We start from the raw sequence: 18,176 nt of genomic DNA, 5'->3' as shown, positions 1-18,176 counted from the left end.
TGTGGTTTGTAACAGGTAGTTAGGTCATATTTTCTTTGGAATTTTTATGAGCTTTTCAGAAGTGCCCTGATATAAGGAATGGTGATAGATTTAGTTTAATCTGTTAAGAAGGGGGTTGTGGTTAACTGGTTTTAGTATTTTCTGGATTTTTTTGGGGGCTGTAGCCATTGGCTAAGAAGGCGTTAAGGATATGGTTAAGTTTAGTAGATAGGGCATTGTTCTCTGAACAGATTAATTTAGCCCTGTTATATAGGGTTTTTTATAATCACACTATCTCCCCCCCGACGCCTACGGCACCCAACTCCCCCCTCTGTTCCAGACTGGTAGGCCAGTTCTCCTTAAATTCTGATGACTCAAAAAGGGGGTCTCCCCACCAGCGCCTACGCTTCACAAGTTCCGGACTGGTAGGCCAGTACTCCTTGAATTCTGATGACTCGAATTTTGAAGACTCAAGACTCAGGGTAGCCCCTAAGTTTCAAAACGTTCCAAAAAACGTGACATACAAATGTGACATAAAAAGGCTTATCATTTTATATACGAGGTGGTATCAAAAAGTTTCGAGACTAGCTCTATTTACGAGAAATTACTTTATCTATTTACACACTATCACCTTCAAAATAGTCCCCTTGCATATCAATACAGCGTTGCCACTTCTGAAATGTGTCCTGGAAGTCTTCTTTTCGAAGCATGTCAAGCACCTTTTCGCGCTGGATCTTCGAAATGGTGTCAAAACGGGTGACCTTTGAGCTGGATCATCATCTTCGGGAAGAGTACGAAGTCTGCAGGAGCCAAATCTGGCGAGTAGGGTGGATGCAGAAGTGAGATCATGTTGTTTCTGTCGAGAAACTTGCGTGTAAGGAGTGTTTGGTGACAGGGTGCATTGTCGGCATGAAGCATCCATTTTTTCTGCTGTTCACCCTGGTTCCCTGGCAAAAACAATGGGAGCCATGTTTAACCGGGTGATGCCCCAGTCGGCATGAAATTCTGTCGTGTTGTACTATTCTTTTGTATTGTGGTTTAAGCCAATAAGAATACAATTTGTTTGGCTAAATCCCAAATTGCCAGCTCATCTTCGTTCGTTCAGTATCCAGGTAGATACCTAACAGAGTGCACCACAAAAAGATGAGGAATGGATATTAGGTCAGAAGCCCTGGTTGGTTCTCCATATTCCTTTAAAGGCTATGTGGAGGTCTCCTCTCAGTTATACACCTTTGCGATTCGCACTGGATCTCTGAAATGGTGTCAAAACGGTGACCTTTGAGCTGGATCATCATCTTCGCGAAGAGGACGAAGTCTGCAGGAGCCAAATCTGGCGAGTAGGGTGGGTGCGGAAGTGAGATCATGTTGTTTCTGTCGAGAAACTCGCGTGTAAGGAGTGTTTGGTGACAGGGTGCATTGTCTGCATGAAACGTCCATTTTTTCGTGCGCCACAGATCTGGTCTCTTTCGCTGAATGTCCTCTCTCAGACGCCTTAAAAACCTGGCAGTAGAACTCTCTATTGACGGTCTGTCCCCTGAGGACGAATTCTCGATGCACAATGCTGCGAATGTTGAAAAAGACAATGAGCATATACTTGGTTGAGCTGTGGACCTGCCTCGCCTTTTTCGGTTGTGGAGATAATGGGATCTTCCATTGTGAAGACTGTTGCTTCGTCTCAGGGTCGTACCTGTACACCCAAGTTTCGTCACCGGTAATGATCCTCGATATGAAGGATGGGTCATCCACGAAAAAGACAATGAGCATATACTTGGTCGAGCTGCGGACCCGCCTCGTCTTTTTCGGTCGTGGATATGATGGGCTCTTCCACTGTGAAGACTGTTGCTTTGTCTCAGGGTCGTACCGTACACCCAAGTTTCGTCACCGGTAATGATCCTCAATATGAAGAATGGGTCATCCACCACACTCTGACGGAGTTCTTGGCAGACTTTGATGCGGTGTTCCTTCTGCTCCTGGGGGCAGCAGCCTGGGGACGAACTTGGCAGCAACACGGCGCATGTTCAAATCATACGTGAGGATTGCCTGCACTGTTCCATATGACACACCGACAATGGCAGCAATGTTGTGGAGTGTTCTCCGATGATCCTCATGCACAAGTTGCCGAATGGTTTCAACATTTTTGGGGGTTGAGTTCGTTGAAGGTCTTCCTGATCTCTCATCGTCTTCCAGTGATGTTCTTCTGCTCTTGATGAAGCATGCATGCCACTCAAAATACCTCAAACGACTCATTGCAGCATCGCTGTAAACTTGCCGAATCATGTCAAACGTCTCTGTGGCAGATTTGCCCAGTTTCATGCAGAATTTCACGTTTGCTCTTTGTTCTAACTTGCTGTCCATGATGAAATCACATATGTGGTAACCAGGCGGTCAGAATAGCATCAGTTGCACAGCTCCCGATGTACTCAGGACGATGTCTTTTGGCACACTGATTTATGAAGGTGGGTGCTCCCCGTGATGTGTATGCATCTGTTGGTGTGTTACAAACCTAGTCTCAAAACTTTTTGATAACACCTTGTATAATAGGGTAGATATTGTTGTGGGGGGGGGGGAAGTGATTGCTGATAAATGTATCTACCTGTATGGGTCAGTTTTCTGTAAGCAAAGAAAGCCAGGGATCCATCAGGTTGGCATGTAATCAGAGTGTCTAGAAAGGAGAGACTGTTGTTGTTTTCTTTTCCAAGGTAAACTGGATTCTGGGGTATTGATTGTTTAAGTGTGTTAGGAAGTTGTGGAGCATGTCTAAGCCATGTGGCCAAATAGAGAACACATCATCCATGTAGCGTAGCCAAACGGTGAGTTTTTGTGGGGGTTCTGGTTAGTGGATTGGTAACTGGCTTTCTGATAGGGATCAGGGAGTCAGAAGGTTATATAGGTGGAATTCTATGTGGTTTGGTACTGGGATCATTACTGTCCAATCTTTGTCAGTGATATCATCACTGGACACTATAGAGAGAGAGATTCTGTGATTTGAAGAAGATGTGAAGCTTGAAGGTTATCGGTAACAGTGCTGATGTGACTCTTCAAGATTTTAATGAACTGGAATCATTCAGGAAGGACTGGTGATCAAAACTTAGCTAACAATTTTTTTCTATGTTGGCTGAAACTAATTGGAGGCTGGTATCACAGTCTCCAATAGTTTTTTATCAGGATAAGTTAGGTATACCATCAGTGGACATGAGTTGGAGAATTGCAAAAATATCATATTGACTATTATGTCACTGAGACAAAGCTAAAACAGGTGTGATTCTTCTAAATAATAAGACTACTTATTTCAGGTAATAGAGATTCAAGAAAGGAGGGGGTTGCTATGATTGTCAACACCAAACTGAAAAAAATTCTCAGATGAAAGTTTAATGTCTGTGGTCCTACTGAAACTTCTTTTAGGGAAGAAATATAACTTTTTTGTCATTAGAAAGAGCAGCAGATATAAAGGGAAAGCTAGTTTGTCCTGGGGACTTAAAAGAAACAGTGCATTATATTTGACAAGAAATTATATTATTTTTTAATCTCTTACCCAATAATGCCTTTTTGCCTCTATGCTTTTCCCTAGTCAGATTATTGTTTCCAGCCATCCAAGCCAAATCTACATGCAGAATGAATCACTGAAATAATTCTTATTGGCATGGAAACATTTATTTGGTACTCCTCCTTAATTCCCATCCGTTATCTAAACCCTGGTTCTCCGACAAGTGTGGCAGTGCTGTATAAAAAAAAAAAAAAAGTCAGGCAGTAACTGGCTTGCATACATCCTCCTATACTGCTTACACCAAAGCACAGAATAGCTGCAAGAAATCACCACATGAAAAACTGACTTTGAGAGAGCTAAAAGTATCGAAGCAAAGAGCATCAAACTTGTATCCTGCCCAAAAAAGAAGTCAGGCATACCGCACCTGGCTTGCACACAAAACTCCATCCTCCTATACTGCTTCCAAAGCCCAGAATAACTGCAAGAAAATTATCACCACATGAAAAACTGACTTTGAGAGAGCTAAACGCATCAAACTTGTATCCTGCCCAAATGACATCCATGCCTTCTGGGCTCAACCCAAAACTATTGATTGTAACCTCTGCCCAACACTACTCCTACCACTATTACACCCAGATAGTACAACTGTATCATCATCCACAAAAAAAGCTAACCTCCTGGCTTCCTACTTCTCCAATTCTTGCATAGGTGATCATGATAAATGTTCCCTAACCATTCCAAACACTCAGTGTTGTGTTTGATCTTTCACCAAAAAGAGATCAGAAAAATTTTGCTCAAATTCGATACCAAAAAAGTAACCTGTCCTTAATGGTATTCCTCTAATTGTTCTAAAAGACCTCCATAGTTGCACTCCCATTCTATGCCTCCTATTTACACTTTCTTATTCCACTGGTATCTATCCTGCAGTCGGGAAAGATTAGCCCATCTTTATCTTCAAACAACTGTCCTGTTTCTCTCACCTCAAAGAACCATCAACATCTTATGCTACCTTGAAGACTCATCTAGTAAATGACACGGTATGGATTCTACTAATGTACGTCACTCATCTCTGGACAAATGCCACAAAAAGGTTTGGCAAATTTCAAGTGGTTGCTCTTGATATCTCCAAGGCTTTTGATCGAGTCTGGCACAAAGGTCTATTAAGTAAACCCCCTATCATTTGGTCTGTCCCCTGACTGCAATTGGAATGGATGCTCACTTTGAGTAATAGTGAATGACTCCTTATCTTCTAACTATACAACTAATGCTAGAGTCTCACAAGGCTCTGGTCTTTTGTTCACTCTCTTCCTTCTATACACACACACACACACACACACACACACACACACACCCTCTTCCAAAAAGAAACCGAACTTTTGATAGAAAAATAAAACGCAAGCCAATTATAATTATTCAAATCATTTATTTCAATCAATATACTCTCCCTCAGCTTCGATATAGTGCTTGGCATGGTCAATTAATTCGTTAAATGAATTTTTTATATCTTTTTTTCGAATACTGTTGAGGGTCGTGGTTCCTGCCGCTTGAATGTTTTCAATGGTGTCATATCGCTTTAATTTCATCAGCAAACAGTCGGGGGGAGAGAAAGCAGTCACAGGGTGCTAAATCAAATGAATGTGGCGAGTGATGCAACACACAAACTTGGTTTTTGCTCAAAAACTGTCTCGCAATGTTCGAATGATGAGATGGTGCATTATCGTCAAAAGTGACCAGCTGCCTGCATCACGATATCATGCCATGCACGACGAATTCTCACTTCTCGCTATCAATCGCTTCAAAACTTTGAGATAAAACTCGCCATTGACCGTTTGACCAGGCAGAACGAATTCTTTGTGGATAATGCCCTTGGAATCATAGAAACAAATCAGCATTGTCTTTACTTTTGACTTCTCTAAGTGGCTTTTTTTCGGTTGTGCCTCTTCTGGTGGTCTCCACTCAGCACTCTGGTGCTTTGTTTCTGGCTCATACTCAAAACACCATGTTTCGTCACCAGTAACGATCGTTTCAAGGAAGTTTGAGTCCTTATGAGCAGTTTTAATGGTCCTTGCAGTGTTCAATTCGATACTTTTTTTTTGGTTGTCGGTCAACTTGTGGAGAATAAATTGCAAATTCAATTTACGAAGGCCCAAACTCTCGGTCAAAATGTTGTGCACAGTTGATTTTGGAATCTCCAATTCATCTTCAATCAATTTCATGGACGATTTTGGGTTTTCTTTGATGAAATCAAGCATGTTTTGGATGTTAACTTCACTCAGTCCAGTTTTTGGACGGCCTGGCTTTTCGTCGTCCTTAAGCGTCTCACAACCACTTTGAAATTGTTTAAATCACTCGTAAACTTGAGTTATGGGATAAGCATTCATCAATTCATCACCATATGCTTTTTGAAGCATTTGATTCATTTCGGTAAAACTTTTACCAAGTTTAACACAAAAGTCAATCGCAGCTCTGTTTGAAACTCATTTTCTGGCCGTTCGTCAAAATAGACTGTCACTCTTGGCACTATAACTCGGCTTCTAATGAAACAAATATCATAAACAGTTGACACAACACTAATGAAGGTTGCCACTTTCGACAACAAAAAGACACAACAGGTGGAGCCACTAGTTTCTTCTATTTTCGAAAAGTTCGGTTTCTTTTTGAACAGATGGTGTATAAATGCTATACTCCAGCAGACTGCAATCCAGTATACAGTTTTGCTGAATTGCTGATGGCAGCATACTGCATTCCTCCTTTTTATTTGACAAACCTTGAAAAGTACAAATCACCACAACCTGCAAAACCCTAACCTCAACTATCTTAAATTCTGATTTTCAAAACATTTATCAATGGGATTTGGATAACTTTGTTAGCTTCAGTGCCAACAAAACTCAGCTATTTCCAACAAAAAAAAGAACCCTTTTCTTCCTATCTTAACTTTGACAATATCCAAATCTCTATTCAGTAAGAGATTTACCTTCTTGCGATAATGCTAACCTCAAATCTCTTGGCACAAACATACAGTAGTGAATAAATTAATCCAAACATGCACATTTTAAAGAAAAATTTTAATTTTGCAAGAAAACAAGTACAAAAATTAAACTCCAACTTTACCTAATCATTTATGTGCTCCTCTGTTCCTAATATTGAAGTGTGGCATGGGGTGAGATCCTGTTGTAAGATGAGATGAGTTCTTTGTCTTTCTGGATGTTTGGGACCCATTCTTTTCTCCAATACTTTTATGTATTGGTCACTTTTCATCGTACCATCAACAGGCACAAGTGATCCTGGACCGTCATGTGTAAAACAACCCCCAGAACATCCTTTTAGCTGGGTGTTTAGGAGCTTCTTGAAGATGGATGGGAGAAGTCTTCTCAACCACTGATTTGTGAACATAGGGTGCCTGCTTTCCTTGGACAAAGAAATGGCTCTCATCTGAGAATATGACTTCTAAAACAGTTCAATCCTTGTAAACTTTTGCCCACTGGAGCCTCTTTTTCTGCATAGCTTTCATCGGTAGTTTTTCTTTTTTGTTCTGTCGGCGGTCCTCCCCGCTTCCAACAATCTTAGACAGACTGTCTTGTCAGAAACATTAATCCCACTAGCTGACAGGTCTCTATTTAAGTCTGCAGCAGACAATCTTCAATTAATTTTGCTTTTCCTAACTAGTAAATGATCTTGAGTAAGTGTAGTTTTCCTTTTTTGCTCATTCTTTTCAGAAGAAAAAAAAAGTACCTGTTTCCCTAAATCTCTTTAATATCACATTAACAATACCCAAACCAACACCACGCTCATTGGTAATAAGAAAGAATACATATTTTTGAATGCTTTCTTGGAGATGTATCCATTTTATAGTTACACAAAATGAATAAAACACCACGAATGTCAACTTGTTTACACTATTAAAAACCCGCAACACTATTAATAAATATTGTAGAGACAGTTAAAACATGCAGGACTCAACCAAAATAGTGAGCCAAAACCAAAATGATTGTAAACTGAAACAAAAACCAATAAAAACTTGATAAAATTCGGTTTGTTGGGATTAATTTGTTGTCTGCTGTATCACAAATATTGCCTCCTCTGCATCCAAAAAAATTAAGTTTTCTTTTTCACTTAAGGTATTACTTTTAACTCCAAGTAGCTCCTAATTTTGTATATATCACAAATTTGCTCGACCATTGAATACTATTCTCACATCTGGGTTGGTGCCATAAGAGCACCCTAAAATACGGGATTCTGTATACAGAAAAGGGCAGTCAAATTGATTAATGACTCCTCACTCATTAATATCTTCTATAAATACTTCTATGGCTGCTATTCATCAGAATTGGCATCAGTAATTCCCCCGCTATCTGTCAAATTCATTCAAACATGTGCAGCAGCCAATAACACCTTCTCGCAGTTCAACTTCAAACCTACAGAACAAATTTCTCACTGCTGACCTCTGGAACAGTTTGCTATCTCACGTTTCCCAAAAAATAAAATCCACAGCTTATCAAGTCAAATGTGAACAAGTTCCTTATTGCCCATTCATGATACTAGTATGCCATAAGTTCAATAATGGAGAACTCATCCTTTCATGGATGAGTTCTCTATTTAAAAAAAAAAAAAAATAGGGTTTGTGCATGAAGTATCTTCACTACTAGGCTACTTGAATATAGAAGTAATTTACTTCACATTAATTGCCTTAGATTTCCCACACCTCAGATTAGTCATCAATTTCCTGATATGTCATTGTACTACACGATTCAGTTTATAAACGTATAGTCTGTTGGCTCCTTAGTAATATTATGCTATTATTTATTTTATGTTCCTTTTACACTGTAATTACACTTTTACTCTTTACCTTAAGTTACTACAGGTTAATTTCTAATACCTTGAGAATCTTGGAAATTTTATTTAATGTTAAGACTGCACCACCAAGATTCCCCTTTATGGGTATTAAATATATTTAAGATTACCTGCAGAATGTCTCTAGATCTATCTTAAGCTTTATGGACTGTCGTGGCTACTGTTATTTACCTTCGCTCATAGGTTCATATTTATGTGCAACCAAGATTCTCCTTTATGGAATCTAGAATTCTCAGGTCCCTGGATTAAGGGTTGAGAACCCCTAATATTCCCCACAAAAGGGATGTGACCTTCAGAGTTTTTGATTACAATGCACTGGATGTGATTACAGTGCATTGGATTAAGGATCAGTGAATATAAATTCTTTAACATAAAAACATATTTATTAAACTACGATGCAATTATACTGTATCTTAGATGAATTGGCTCTTTCTAAAAATCTAAATATAAGAATTATTATATCTCAATAATTGTATATACATTAAAATATGCAGCAATACTCTCATACAAGAATCTATGTTCTCATCCCAATACTAATTTTTTCATACAATATATACGTAGGCTGTTCAATAAATTATAAGACTATATTTATACAGAAAACAGATTACCTTTAATCGTCATCATTTACATGGTCTTTTTCGAAGTAACTACCGTGAGACACAATGCATTTGTCCCAACGTTGCATCCACTTCTTAAACACATGTGAAAGTCCGTTTTTTGAGAGTGCTTTCAAAACTGCCTCCGCAGCTTTTACACATGCTTTGTTGCTTTCGAAATGGCAGCCTCTTAGTGGTTTCTTGAGCTGAGGAAACAGCCAGAAATCGCACAGTGCGAGATCAGGACTGTATGGAGGGTGTGGTAGGATATCTATGTTGTTCTTCTGCAAAATGTCCACTACACCACCAGCAATATGTGGCCTTGCATTATAGTGGTGCAATAAGAAGCCATTCTTCAGCAATGGACGCTTCCTTTTGATGTGCTGTACCATTGTCCGTAAAACATCCGCATAGTATGAGCCGTTTACAGTATTCTTGGGTTCTACAGCGTGTTGGTAAACAATGCCTTTGTAGTTAAAAAAAACATTATGGTCATAACTTTACCAGCCGAATTTACAGTTTTTTTGCTTTCTTGGGGTAGGCGAAGATGGATGCTTCCATTCACTGCTTTATTGTTTCATTGTAGGGTCATAGTGATACAATCAAGCTTCATCTGCTGTAATGATGCGTTTTAAGAAGTTGTCGCCTTCTTGTTCCAGTCTTTCTTTCCATTCTGTGCACACATCCACTTGATGCTGCATTTGCTCCGGTGTCAAGAGTTTGAGAACCCATCGGGCACAAACACGTTTCCGTCCTTAATGTTCAGCCATGATTGAGTGAACACTTCCCACAGAAATATTCAAGACAACGTGCAGCTGGTGTACTGTAATTCTGTGATCCTCCTTGATGATAATGGCTGCTGTGTTGATGGACGTTGAGGGTCTTCCCTCACGTTCAAGATCTTCCACATTTTGCATTCCTTCCTTAAAAGTTTTATGCCAGCGAAAAACACTTGCCCTCAACATTGCTTCATTGTGGAAAGCTTCGCGTATCATGTTAAAAGTGTCCAATGCCGATTTTTGCAAACACACACAAAATTTAATCGCATAACGCTGTTCCAAGGACTCTTCCATTTCGACGACTGGTTGCGGCTCGTAGGCGCGCCAAAACAAGCTTGCATCTAGTCACTTGACACTCTGGCACATCAGCCCGTATATGTCATCTATCAACCTCTTTTGTTAATACAGACAGCAACATTTCTCTATTCCACAGAAATTAATATTGTGATGAGTGGTTTCGCGACAGTAAAATTAGTCTTATTACTTATTGAACAGCCCTCGTACTTCAATTGACAGATTTTTCATATCTAAATTATACAAATTAATCTGTGTTCCTTGGACTATCAGTATATCTTCCGTAATGTTAAACAAACACAAAAAATTCTACTTGCAGTTCTTCTCTGACACATATCTTAACTGATGTTTTTATCTCTTTACGGGTCCCACTGACTGCTTTTTCCATCCTGGGCCTCAACATTTGTGGGGGCTTTTTTCCTTTAGCATCGTCGCATCATGGAGGACTCCTGGGGCTCAATGTATATTACACCGATGCTTTCTGGGTCAGCCGATGGCTTTCGGCATCTGATGCAGATGGCAGACCATCTTACTGGCAGTGCATGCTGGTCTGACTTCTCCTTCGATATCTCCCAGCTTCTCTCTGTACTTCTAATGGACTTTGTTAAAAACAGTTCCTATGTAGCCACTGAAGATAGTCTGCTAGTTTCAGACTGAAATATTTGGCAAATATTAAAATATTCTTGTGTTAACGTGTCTATAATCCCTAACCATAGCTATGAGAAAAGCCGACGTTGCCACTTGGTTACAGAAAAAAGGATTGCTTTGAGAAAATTACAATGATAAGCTGAAAGCCGAGTTGCTTGAAATTGAGAATAGGAAGAAGCATATGTTGTCAGCCTATTGAGTTGACATCATGGTAACCGAGGCAGGACACATACACCTCTCAGGCTTTCTCCATATTACTGCAAACTATCCAATACAGCTTGCTTGGAGACAGGGAATACGTTGCCTGCAACAACACCACATTCAAGAAGGAAAAAGTTAGTTTACTGGCAGATGGTATGCAAAGTAAAACCGGAAATGTGGAACAACTTCATTAAACACACACACAATTAAAAAAAAAAAGGGGAAGTTTTGCGAACGTGATTCTCTCTCCAAAGATTAAGTAAATTCTATTGTTATCCAAGCAAATTACAATGATTCTGACGAAGATGACATTTGCTGACTGGCTCATCAAAAACTGTCCTTATCAGGGCTAACATATTTTGTCAAATGAAATCCTTAAACATTGCCACAAATAAAATAAACAGAATCGAAAACTATTATATACGAATTTTAAAACAAGATACTGAAGTTTGATAAAGAAAGGAATTGGGTCTCTATCATATTCACCCTTCTTCCTCCTATCCACTAGACTCTATAAATTGCATCTCCTCATATTCAACATTCCAGAGATCAGAAACTACCTTAGTCAGTCACCTCTGGACTGTTTCCAACATCTCATTATCCCTTTGAACAGGTCACCTAATCAGAGCCTTATACGATGAAACAAGAATCTCCAAGTCAATGTCCTCTGCATCACTCCCAGAGTTCGTTGTGTTGTCCTCACAATTTTGGAAAATTGTCATATAAATTTTAGATTCTTATCCACCATCACCTCAAGATGCCTTATTTCCTCCACCTCCAACAATATATCCCACCAAGAGTAAATTCTACATCCCATCTTTGTTTCCCAAATTTTAAAACCTTACATTTTGCAACATTGAACTGGTATCCCCACTCCTGTTCCAATTAACTCAATCTGTTCAAGTCTTCTTGTGAAGCCGAAACATCTGCTCTACTCCTCATAGCTTGTTCAAACTTTGCATCATCTGCAAACAACTGAATATTCCTTTTTTGTTAGAACATGTTAGTGGTGACTATTCCATGTTCTGAGCAGGTGCTTACTATTATTAGTAGTTCTTTTCTTTAAATTTTCTAAAAACATTTCTGTATCTGACATTTACTTCCTGCTCTGCTGTTTAGATCTCAAACAAGGATCAACTTTCCCTTTTATTTGTTTACTGTCTTTTCTAATGACTTCAAAAATTCCTCCACTTAGTAGAACCTTCTGTGAGACTATAAACAAAAAATAAGTCTTTGTCTAATTTCTTATTTTGATGTTTGTGTACATCACTCCACTTGAAATTGTTTGCCATTCGAGATCATCTTCGTGTTGAATACTATAACTACTTCTTCTTTTATCTTCTTGTTATTGCCAGTTATATACAATAACTAAATGTTATTGAATATAACATTTAGTTATTTAAAAGAATCTGAACTGCTTGTCTTTTTATTTCAGTGACATATGTATATTATTTTGATGTATTTCTCTAATTCTTTTGCTAGTTCCACTTCTTTTCATTTCCTGATTATGTTGAGTTTGGCTTTATGTGAGTTTGTTCTGACATCCTGGATATTATCATGAGTCTACACAGGCATCACCAAATTATATATGAAAAAAAGGGAGGAAATATGAGAATTAGAGGAATCTCTTGATGTGCCATGAAAGATTTATGTAAGCAATTGAGAGAAGGCTAAGAAAAAATCACCGAAGAGAAAGTTAACAAAGAACAATATGGATTTAAACTTAATATTAATTGCTGCCATCAGATTTTTACTATTAGTCAGTTCTTAGACTGAGTAATCTTTTGGGGAAACCACATAACAATTTCTGACATGAGGACTATACAGCAATCCCTCGATTAATGCACCCCTGATTAGTGTGTCATTTTTTTTCAATACCCAAATTCGATTAGTGCACCTATATACACTTAAAAATAAATGTTACAGATTTTAAAAATTTTCGTTCTATACATTTTTTATGGCTAACTGTTTAAAAAATCACTGGCCAGGATGAAATAATTTAGTTACCGATTTGAAACATTTTACAAAGTTATTTTTTAATGGCATACTACACTATTTCCATGTACACTATGTTCCAAATTTACCACCAAAATTTATGTCGTCTGCATTACACAGCATTTTGTTGATCATATCACGTGCAATTGTTTTCCTTACTTTTTTATTTTAAATTATTTTACCTTTAATCATGAGTAAAAAAAAAAAATAGAAGTGTGGAAATGATTTGAAAAGTAATCTTATTGGAAGAAAAACTTGAAATAATAAAGAAAAATGAACAAGGCGAGTCCAGAGCAGAGATAGGACAAGAACACAAAAATGGGTGAATCAACTGCTGAATACAAAGAGAAAGGTAAGGCTGCTTCAAGTTCATCATGTATGCACTCGAAATCAAAGTATTATAATGATTGAATTAGAGAGACTTCTTTTTACATGGATCTAAGATTGTAACCAAAAACAGATCCTGCTAAACACTGGCCTTATTAAATCAAAAGCATTGTCTCTTTGTAACCTGGAAAGAAAGGGCTATCAATGATGGAAAAGGAGAAGAATTCCACGTTGGTGCTGGGTGATTTGAGTGTTTAAAAAAGAGAAATAGCCTACATAATGTTCTAATCACAGGAGAAGCTACAAGTGCAGATAAGGAGATATCCAGAGATTTTGAAGAAAATTGTGTAAGAAGGAGACTGTTGTCATCAACAAATATTTAATGTCGATGAAACTGGTCTTTTTTTTGGAAGCGAATGCCTTCCAAGACTTTCCTAGCCAAATTAGAGAAATCTCAGCCTGGTTATAAAGTCGCAAAGTTGAACGAAATTACTGCTAGCAATATGTGAGCCGTTTGGAAGTACATTCTTCCACATTGTGCAAATAATTTTAGAGGCTTTTCGAATGAATCTAAGTTAACTAAATCTCATTCTGAGAAGTCGAGTGATTCCGACCTGCTAAATTTAGATGCACAGTGGGAAGATCCTGAAGAATATGAAGAAAATTTAATCACTGACAGCCCAATGAGATTTCACAGAAACAATTTGAAAATAATTTTCGTACAATCGAAGTTTTTAAGCAGCAATGCTTAGACTGACCCTGATGAAGCGACAGTAAAATTTGCAGAAGAAGCAGTACGGCCATACCATCAGTTGTATGGAAAAAAGAAACGGAATGCCCCTCCAAACTACGTTAGCTCAATTCTTTGTTAAGAAGCAGAATAATAAATTTATATTCTGAATATGTTTTATTGTCTTTCAGCTTCATGGTTTTCCTTTAACTAGGCCCTAATTCTTTTATTAAAAAAATAAAGGGTCAAAAAAGAAATCTGAGAAACAAATTATATATTTTTCTATAGGTTATTATATTCGATTAATGCGCTTGTTTTTAAAGAGTGCAGTAATTGAGGAATTGCTGTATTTGGTTTCTCTACTACTGCCACTTGGGACTTGCAGACCACACTTTGGACACCTGTCGCAGGATGTGCTGGTAAAAAAAAGTCACCTTACTTCACTATTACAAATGCAAGATACTTTTCCTGGAATTTGCTACATCACTAAGAAACTATCCAAACATCAACAAATTTGGGTGCATAAAACTGTCTTAAATTTGGGAAGCACTCGTCCTCAGAACATCAGACCTGTGAAGACTGGTCTGATGTTCTGAGAACGAATGCTACCCAATCCAGATTGGATAGTATTTAGAAGGCAAGTCCTACTTTTTGTTGTTGCCCTGCTTCATTGTCACCTGATGTAGTTTGCGCACGTGCGCGCACACACAATCAGTTTCTAGATTGTTTCCTGATTATAGCAATTTGAATTTGCCAAAATATTGGAAGTATTAGTTAAAATTACTCTAATTAATATGTTCTACATTGCAATCTCCTTATGAAAATACCAGTAAATAATTGCTTTGACAAATTTGGTATAAAAAAAAAAAAAAGCAACAAAAAAAAAAACTTTGAAAATAAATAGGCAAACAGAAAATATAATTAATTCCAAGTAGTCAAACCTAATAGTGTTCTCAGTTAAACATTTTAGCCATTTTTGTTGCAGATGACAAACAACATATGGAAGTAAATAATAAACCACATAACAGTTGTTTCATATAAATTTATTAACCTTACATACAGCAGAGAAATCAGCCAAGAAAATCAAATTACTAGTATATGACAGTATTCAAACTAACTTGAATATAGAGTTGGACTAAAGATACAATTGATCAAAGACCAGAAATGACAGAATCCTGAGAAAACTCAGAGGAAATGAACATCAATGCATAAATATTAAAAATATCAGATTCATATTATGAATCTTCAAAAATGTGCCAGGCAGCGATAATCCAAGATGGTATGGTCATTTAAATTGTCTATTCACAATATTGCAGCCATTACAATCATTCTGAATAATCAAAACGTAAGTTAGCCAACTTTTTAGGATTCCTACTATGTTTTAATGGCTACTGTAGTGGTTTAGGTAAACCATACCTTACCTTTGAAATAATTCATTAATATCTTTCAGCTTCTTTTATCTTTCCTGATGAAAGTAAGTTGAATTTGACTATAAAAACATAAGAAAATACTTTTTAAAAAAGTATACAGATAGATTTGTGGAATTTTTTATACTGTATTCTGCTCATTTTAATTTCCTTATAATAGTCAAAAATAATGCCTTTCCCTTTTGTGTTAGCATTTATATCTTTGTTATCTTTTAAAAATTTCTACAACAGAATAATATATTCTATTTGTATTTCTTCAGATAACCTTCTTCATGGGATGCCTTTTAGCATTAATAGCATCCGTATGCCTTTATTTTGGTGAGGGTGATACATATCGTTATGGGGAAGTATATGCAGTTGCTGTTCTCATTGGAATATCTGGCTCTACAATGCTGATAATCTGCCTTTCTTTCACTTCAGATCTTGTAGGAGAAAACACTGTAAGTAGTGGTATGATTCTAAGTTTTCCTATAAAATATTTTTTTAAAGTACATATTTGTTTTTGTATAGCATATTTGGTTAATTATTAAACTTATTTATTTTTTACAATAGTTTAACATCAACTTATTTTTAGGGCTTCTGATCTACTCTGTAATGATTTTACTTTCTGAATTTAAATGCTTAAGAATGTTTGGAATTCCAAATGATAATGGAACTTAGTTAGCTCTGCAAAGCATACAAATCAGCATTTAAGCCACATATTTACCCTCAATACTGCATATATTCATTATTGTCTGTAGCTAATCTAAACAGTGCAATCAGTGTTTATCCTTAGGAAAGATTTGGAAGGTATGTGAAAGTTTAAACATAACCTCCTTGCATGGTTATAACAGTGAATTCATAATCTTATCACATTTGTGATTGATTTATGTTTTTACTGATTGACTTTAATTCAGACATACAAAAATATTTTGGGAAAATTTGGAGAAAAGAGCAAAGCTAATAATAATGGCAAATATCTATTGGATTTCTGCTCAGGACATGGACTGGTTATTACTAACACCATGTTCCAACATAAAAATGTGCACAAATTCACATGGAGAGAAGAGGCTAGGAATAAGAAAAGTCTCATTGACTATGTTATTGTTGATAGTGATGTTTTCTCCCTGGTGCAGGACACCAGAGTGTACAGAGAATTTGAAATTTGAAGCAATCACTATTTAGTCTTGAGCAGGATAAAATTGAATTTCATATTGAAAAGAATAACATGTAAGAAAGTTTTAAAGCGAATAAAAGTTGAGCAGCTCTCAGATGTGAACTGTAGACTAAAATACAGAAAGATTATTGAAAAGAAAATGAAAGAGTTTGAGAACAGGAATCAAACCTTGGAGATTCAGTGGCAAACTCTGAAGAAAACATTGATTGATTCTGCCAGAGAGGCATGTGGTGAGGTTGTGTGCAAGGATAAAAAAAATCAGAACTCCCTGGTGGACACAGGAAGTTAAAGAGGCAGTGAAGGAAAAGAAGAAGGCATATCAAAAGTTCCTGGCAAATAAATCAGCTTTTACTCTTATAGAATATAGAGACAAATGTAAGAAAGCTAAACAGCGTGTAAAACTAGCTAAACAAAAGTCATGGGAGGACTTTGGCAAGAATATAGAAAATAAATGTCAAGAAGGTGGCAAAATATTCTGGAGGTTGTTGAAGAAGCTTAGGAATGGAGGAAAGAGTCCTATAAAAGGAGTTAGAGATGATAAAGGTGACATGAAAACGGGAGAAAAAGATATCCTTGAAGTATGGAGTAATTACTTTGAAAACCTGCTAAATGAAACAAGCAGTGATGACAGCACAGTGGTAAAAAAACACTGACCAGGCAAGCAGTCAGGAATACATATCCATACTTGAAGTAGAAAAAGCCATCAAAGGCTTGAAATGTGGAAATGCAGCAGGAGTAGATGATATTCGACCAGAAATGCTGAAGTATGGTGGTATAAAAGTCTTACATTGGCTGCACTGCATAGTTCAGAAAGCCTGGACAGAGGGGCGAATTCCCGATGATTGGAGTAGAGCTCTCATAGTACCCATATATAAAAAGGGAAATAAAACTGTATGTGAGAATTACAGAGGTATTTCCCTACTGAGTGTTCCTGGCAAGATCTATGCAAGTATACTTGAGAAACGGTTGAGAAGAATTGTGGAAGAAAAGCTTGGTGAAGAACAAGCTGGATTCAGGCCAAATAGAGGCTGTCAGGATCAGATCTTCACTTTACGACAAATAGTGGAGAAAGCATGGGAATATAACAAAGATCTGTATTTAAGTTTTGTCGATTTGGAAAAGGCATATGACAAGGTGCCAAGAGAGAGAAGCTACTCAATACGCTGCAGTTATATGGTGTCAATGGCATTATATCAAGCAATACTTAGTCTTTATTTGAGTTGTAAGTCAGCAGTTAGAATTGAAGGAAGTACAGGAAGATGGTTTAATGTTAAATCTGGTGTGAGACAAGGATGTACCCCTCTGTTATTCATTATCTATATGGATCACATTATGAAGGAAAGTGGTATTAAACCTGATATCAAAATTGGAGATGTTAATGTCAGCTCTTTGCTTTATGCGGATGATGTTATACTTCTAAATAAATCTGCTACAAGTGTTTGCAAGATTCTCTGACTAAATTCAATTGCTGTTGTAATAGATATGGTATGAAGGTCAGCAATAAAAAGACAAAGACAATGAAAATAGGCAGAATCATTGAAAATGTCAACTGTGTTGTGAAAGGAGAACCTGTGGAACAAGTAAAACATTTCAGCTACTTAGGCACGATTTTTACTGAAGATGGTAAATTAAATATAGAAATAGACAACAGAATCAGCAAAGCTGGTATGGTGGGAAGTCAATTGAATAAATTCATATGGAATAAGAGA

The 18,176-nt window shown here is 37.2% G+C and overlaps 1 protein-coding gene across 1 annotated transcript in view; it reads left to right on the top strand.

Annotated features, from left to right (window-relative positions):
• Positions 1-15,971, top strand: part of LOC150107693 (major facilitator superfamily domain-containing protein 12-like) — a 67,842-nt gene extending 51,871 nt beyond the window's left edge. The window contains exons 7-8 of the mRNA XM_090392170.1: positions 15,572-15,751; positions 15,864-15,971. Coding sequence (XP_090248296.1) covers positions 15,572-15,751; positions 15,864-15,971 — 288 coding nt within the window. The remainder of the gene's footprint in view (positions 1-15,571; positions 15,752-15,863) is intronic.
• Positions 15,972-18,176: the final 2,205 nt, after the last annotated feature.

This window comes from Typopeltis vanoorti, chromosome 4 (genome assembly GCF_054136105.1).
Source record: "Typopeltis vanoorti isolate ZY-2024b chromosome 4, IOZ_Tvanoo_1.0, whole genome shotgun sequence".
NCBI classification, from domain to species: Eukaryota; Metazoa; Arthropoda; class Arachnida; order Uropygi; family Thelyphonidae; genus Typopeltis; species Typopeltis vanoorti.
Note: the sequence above shows the minus strand (reverse complement) of the source record. Positions and strands in the feature narration are given on the sequence as shown.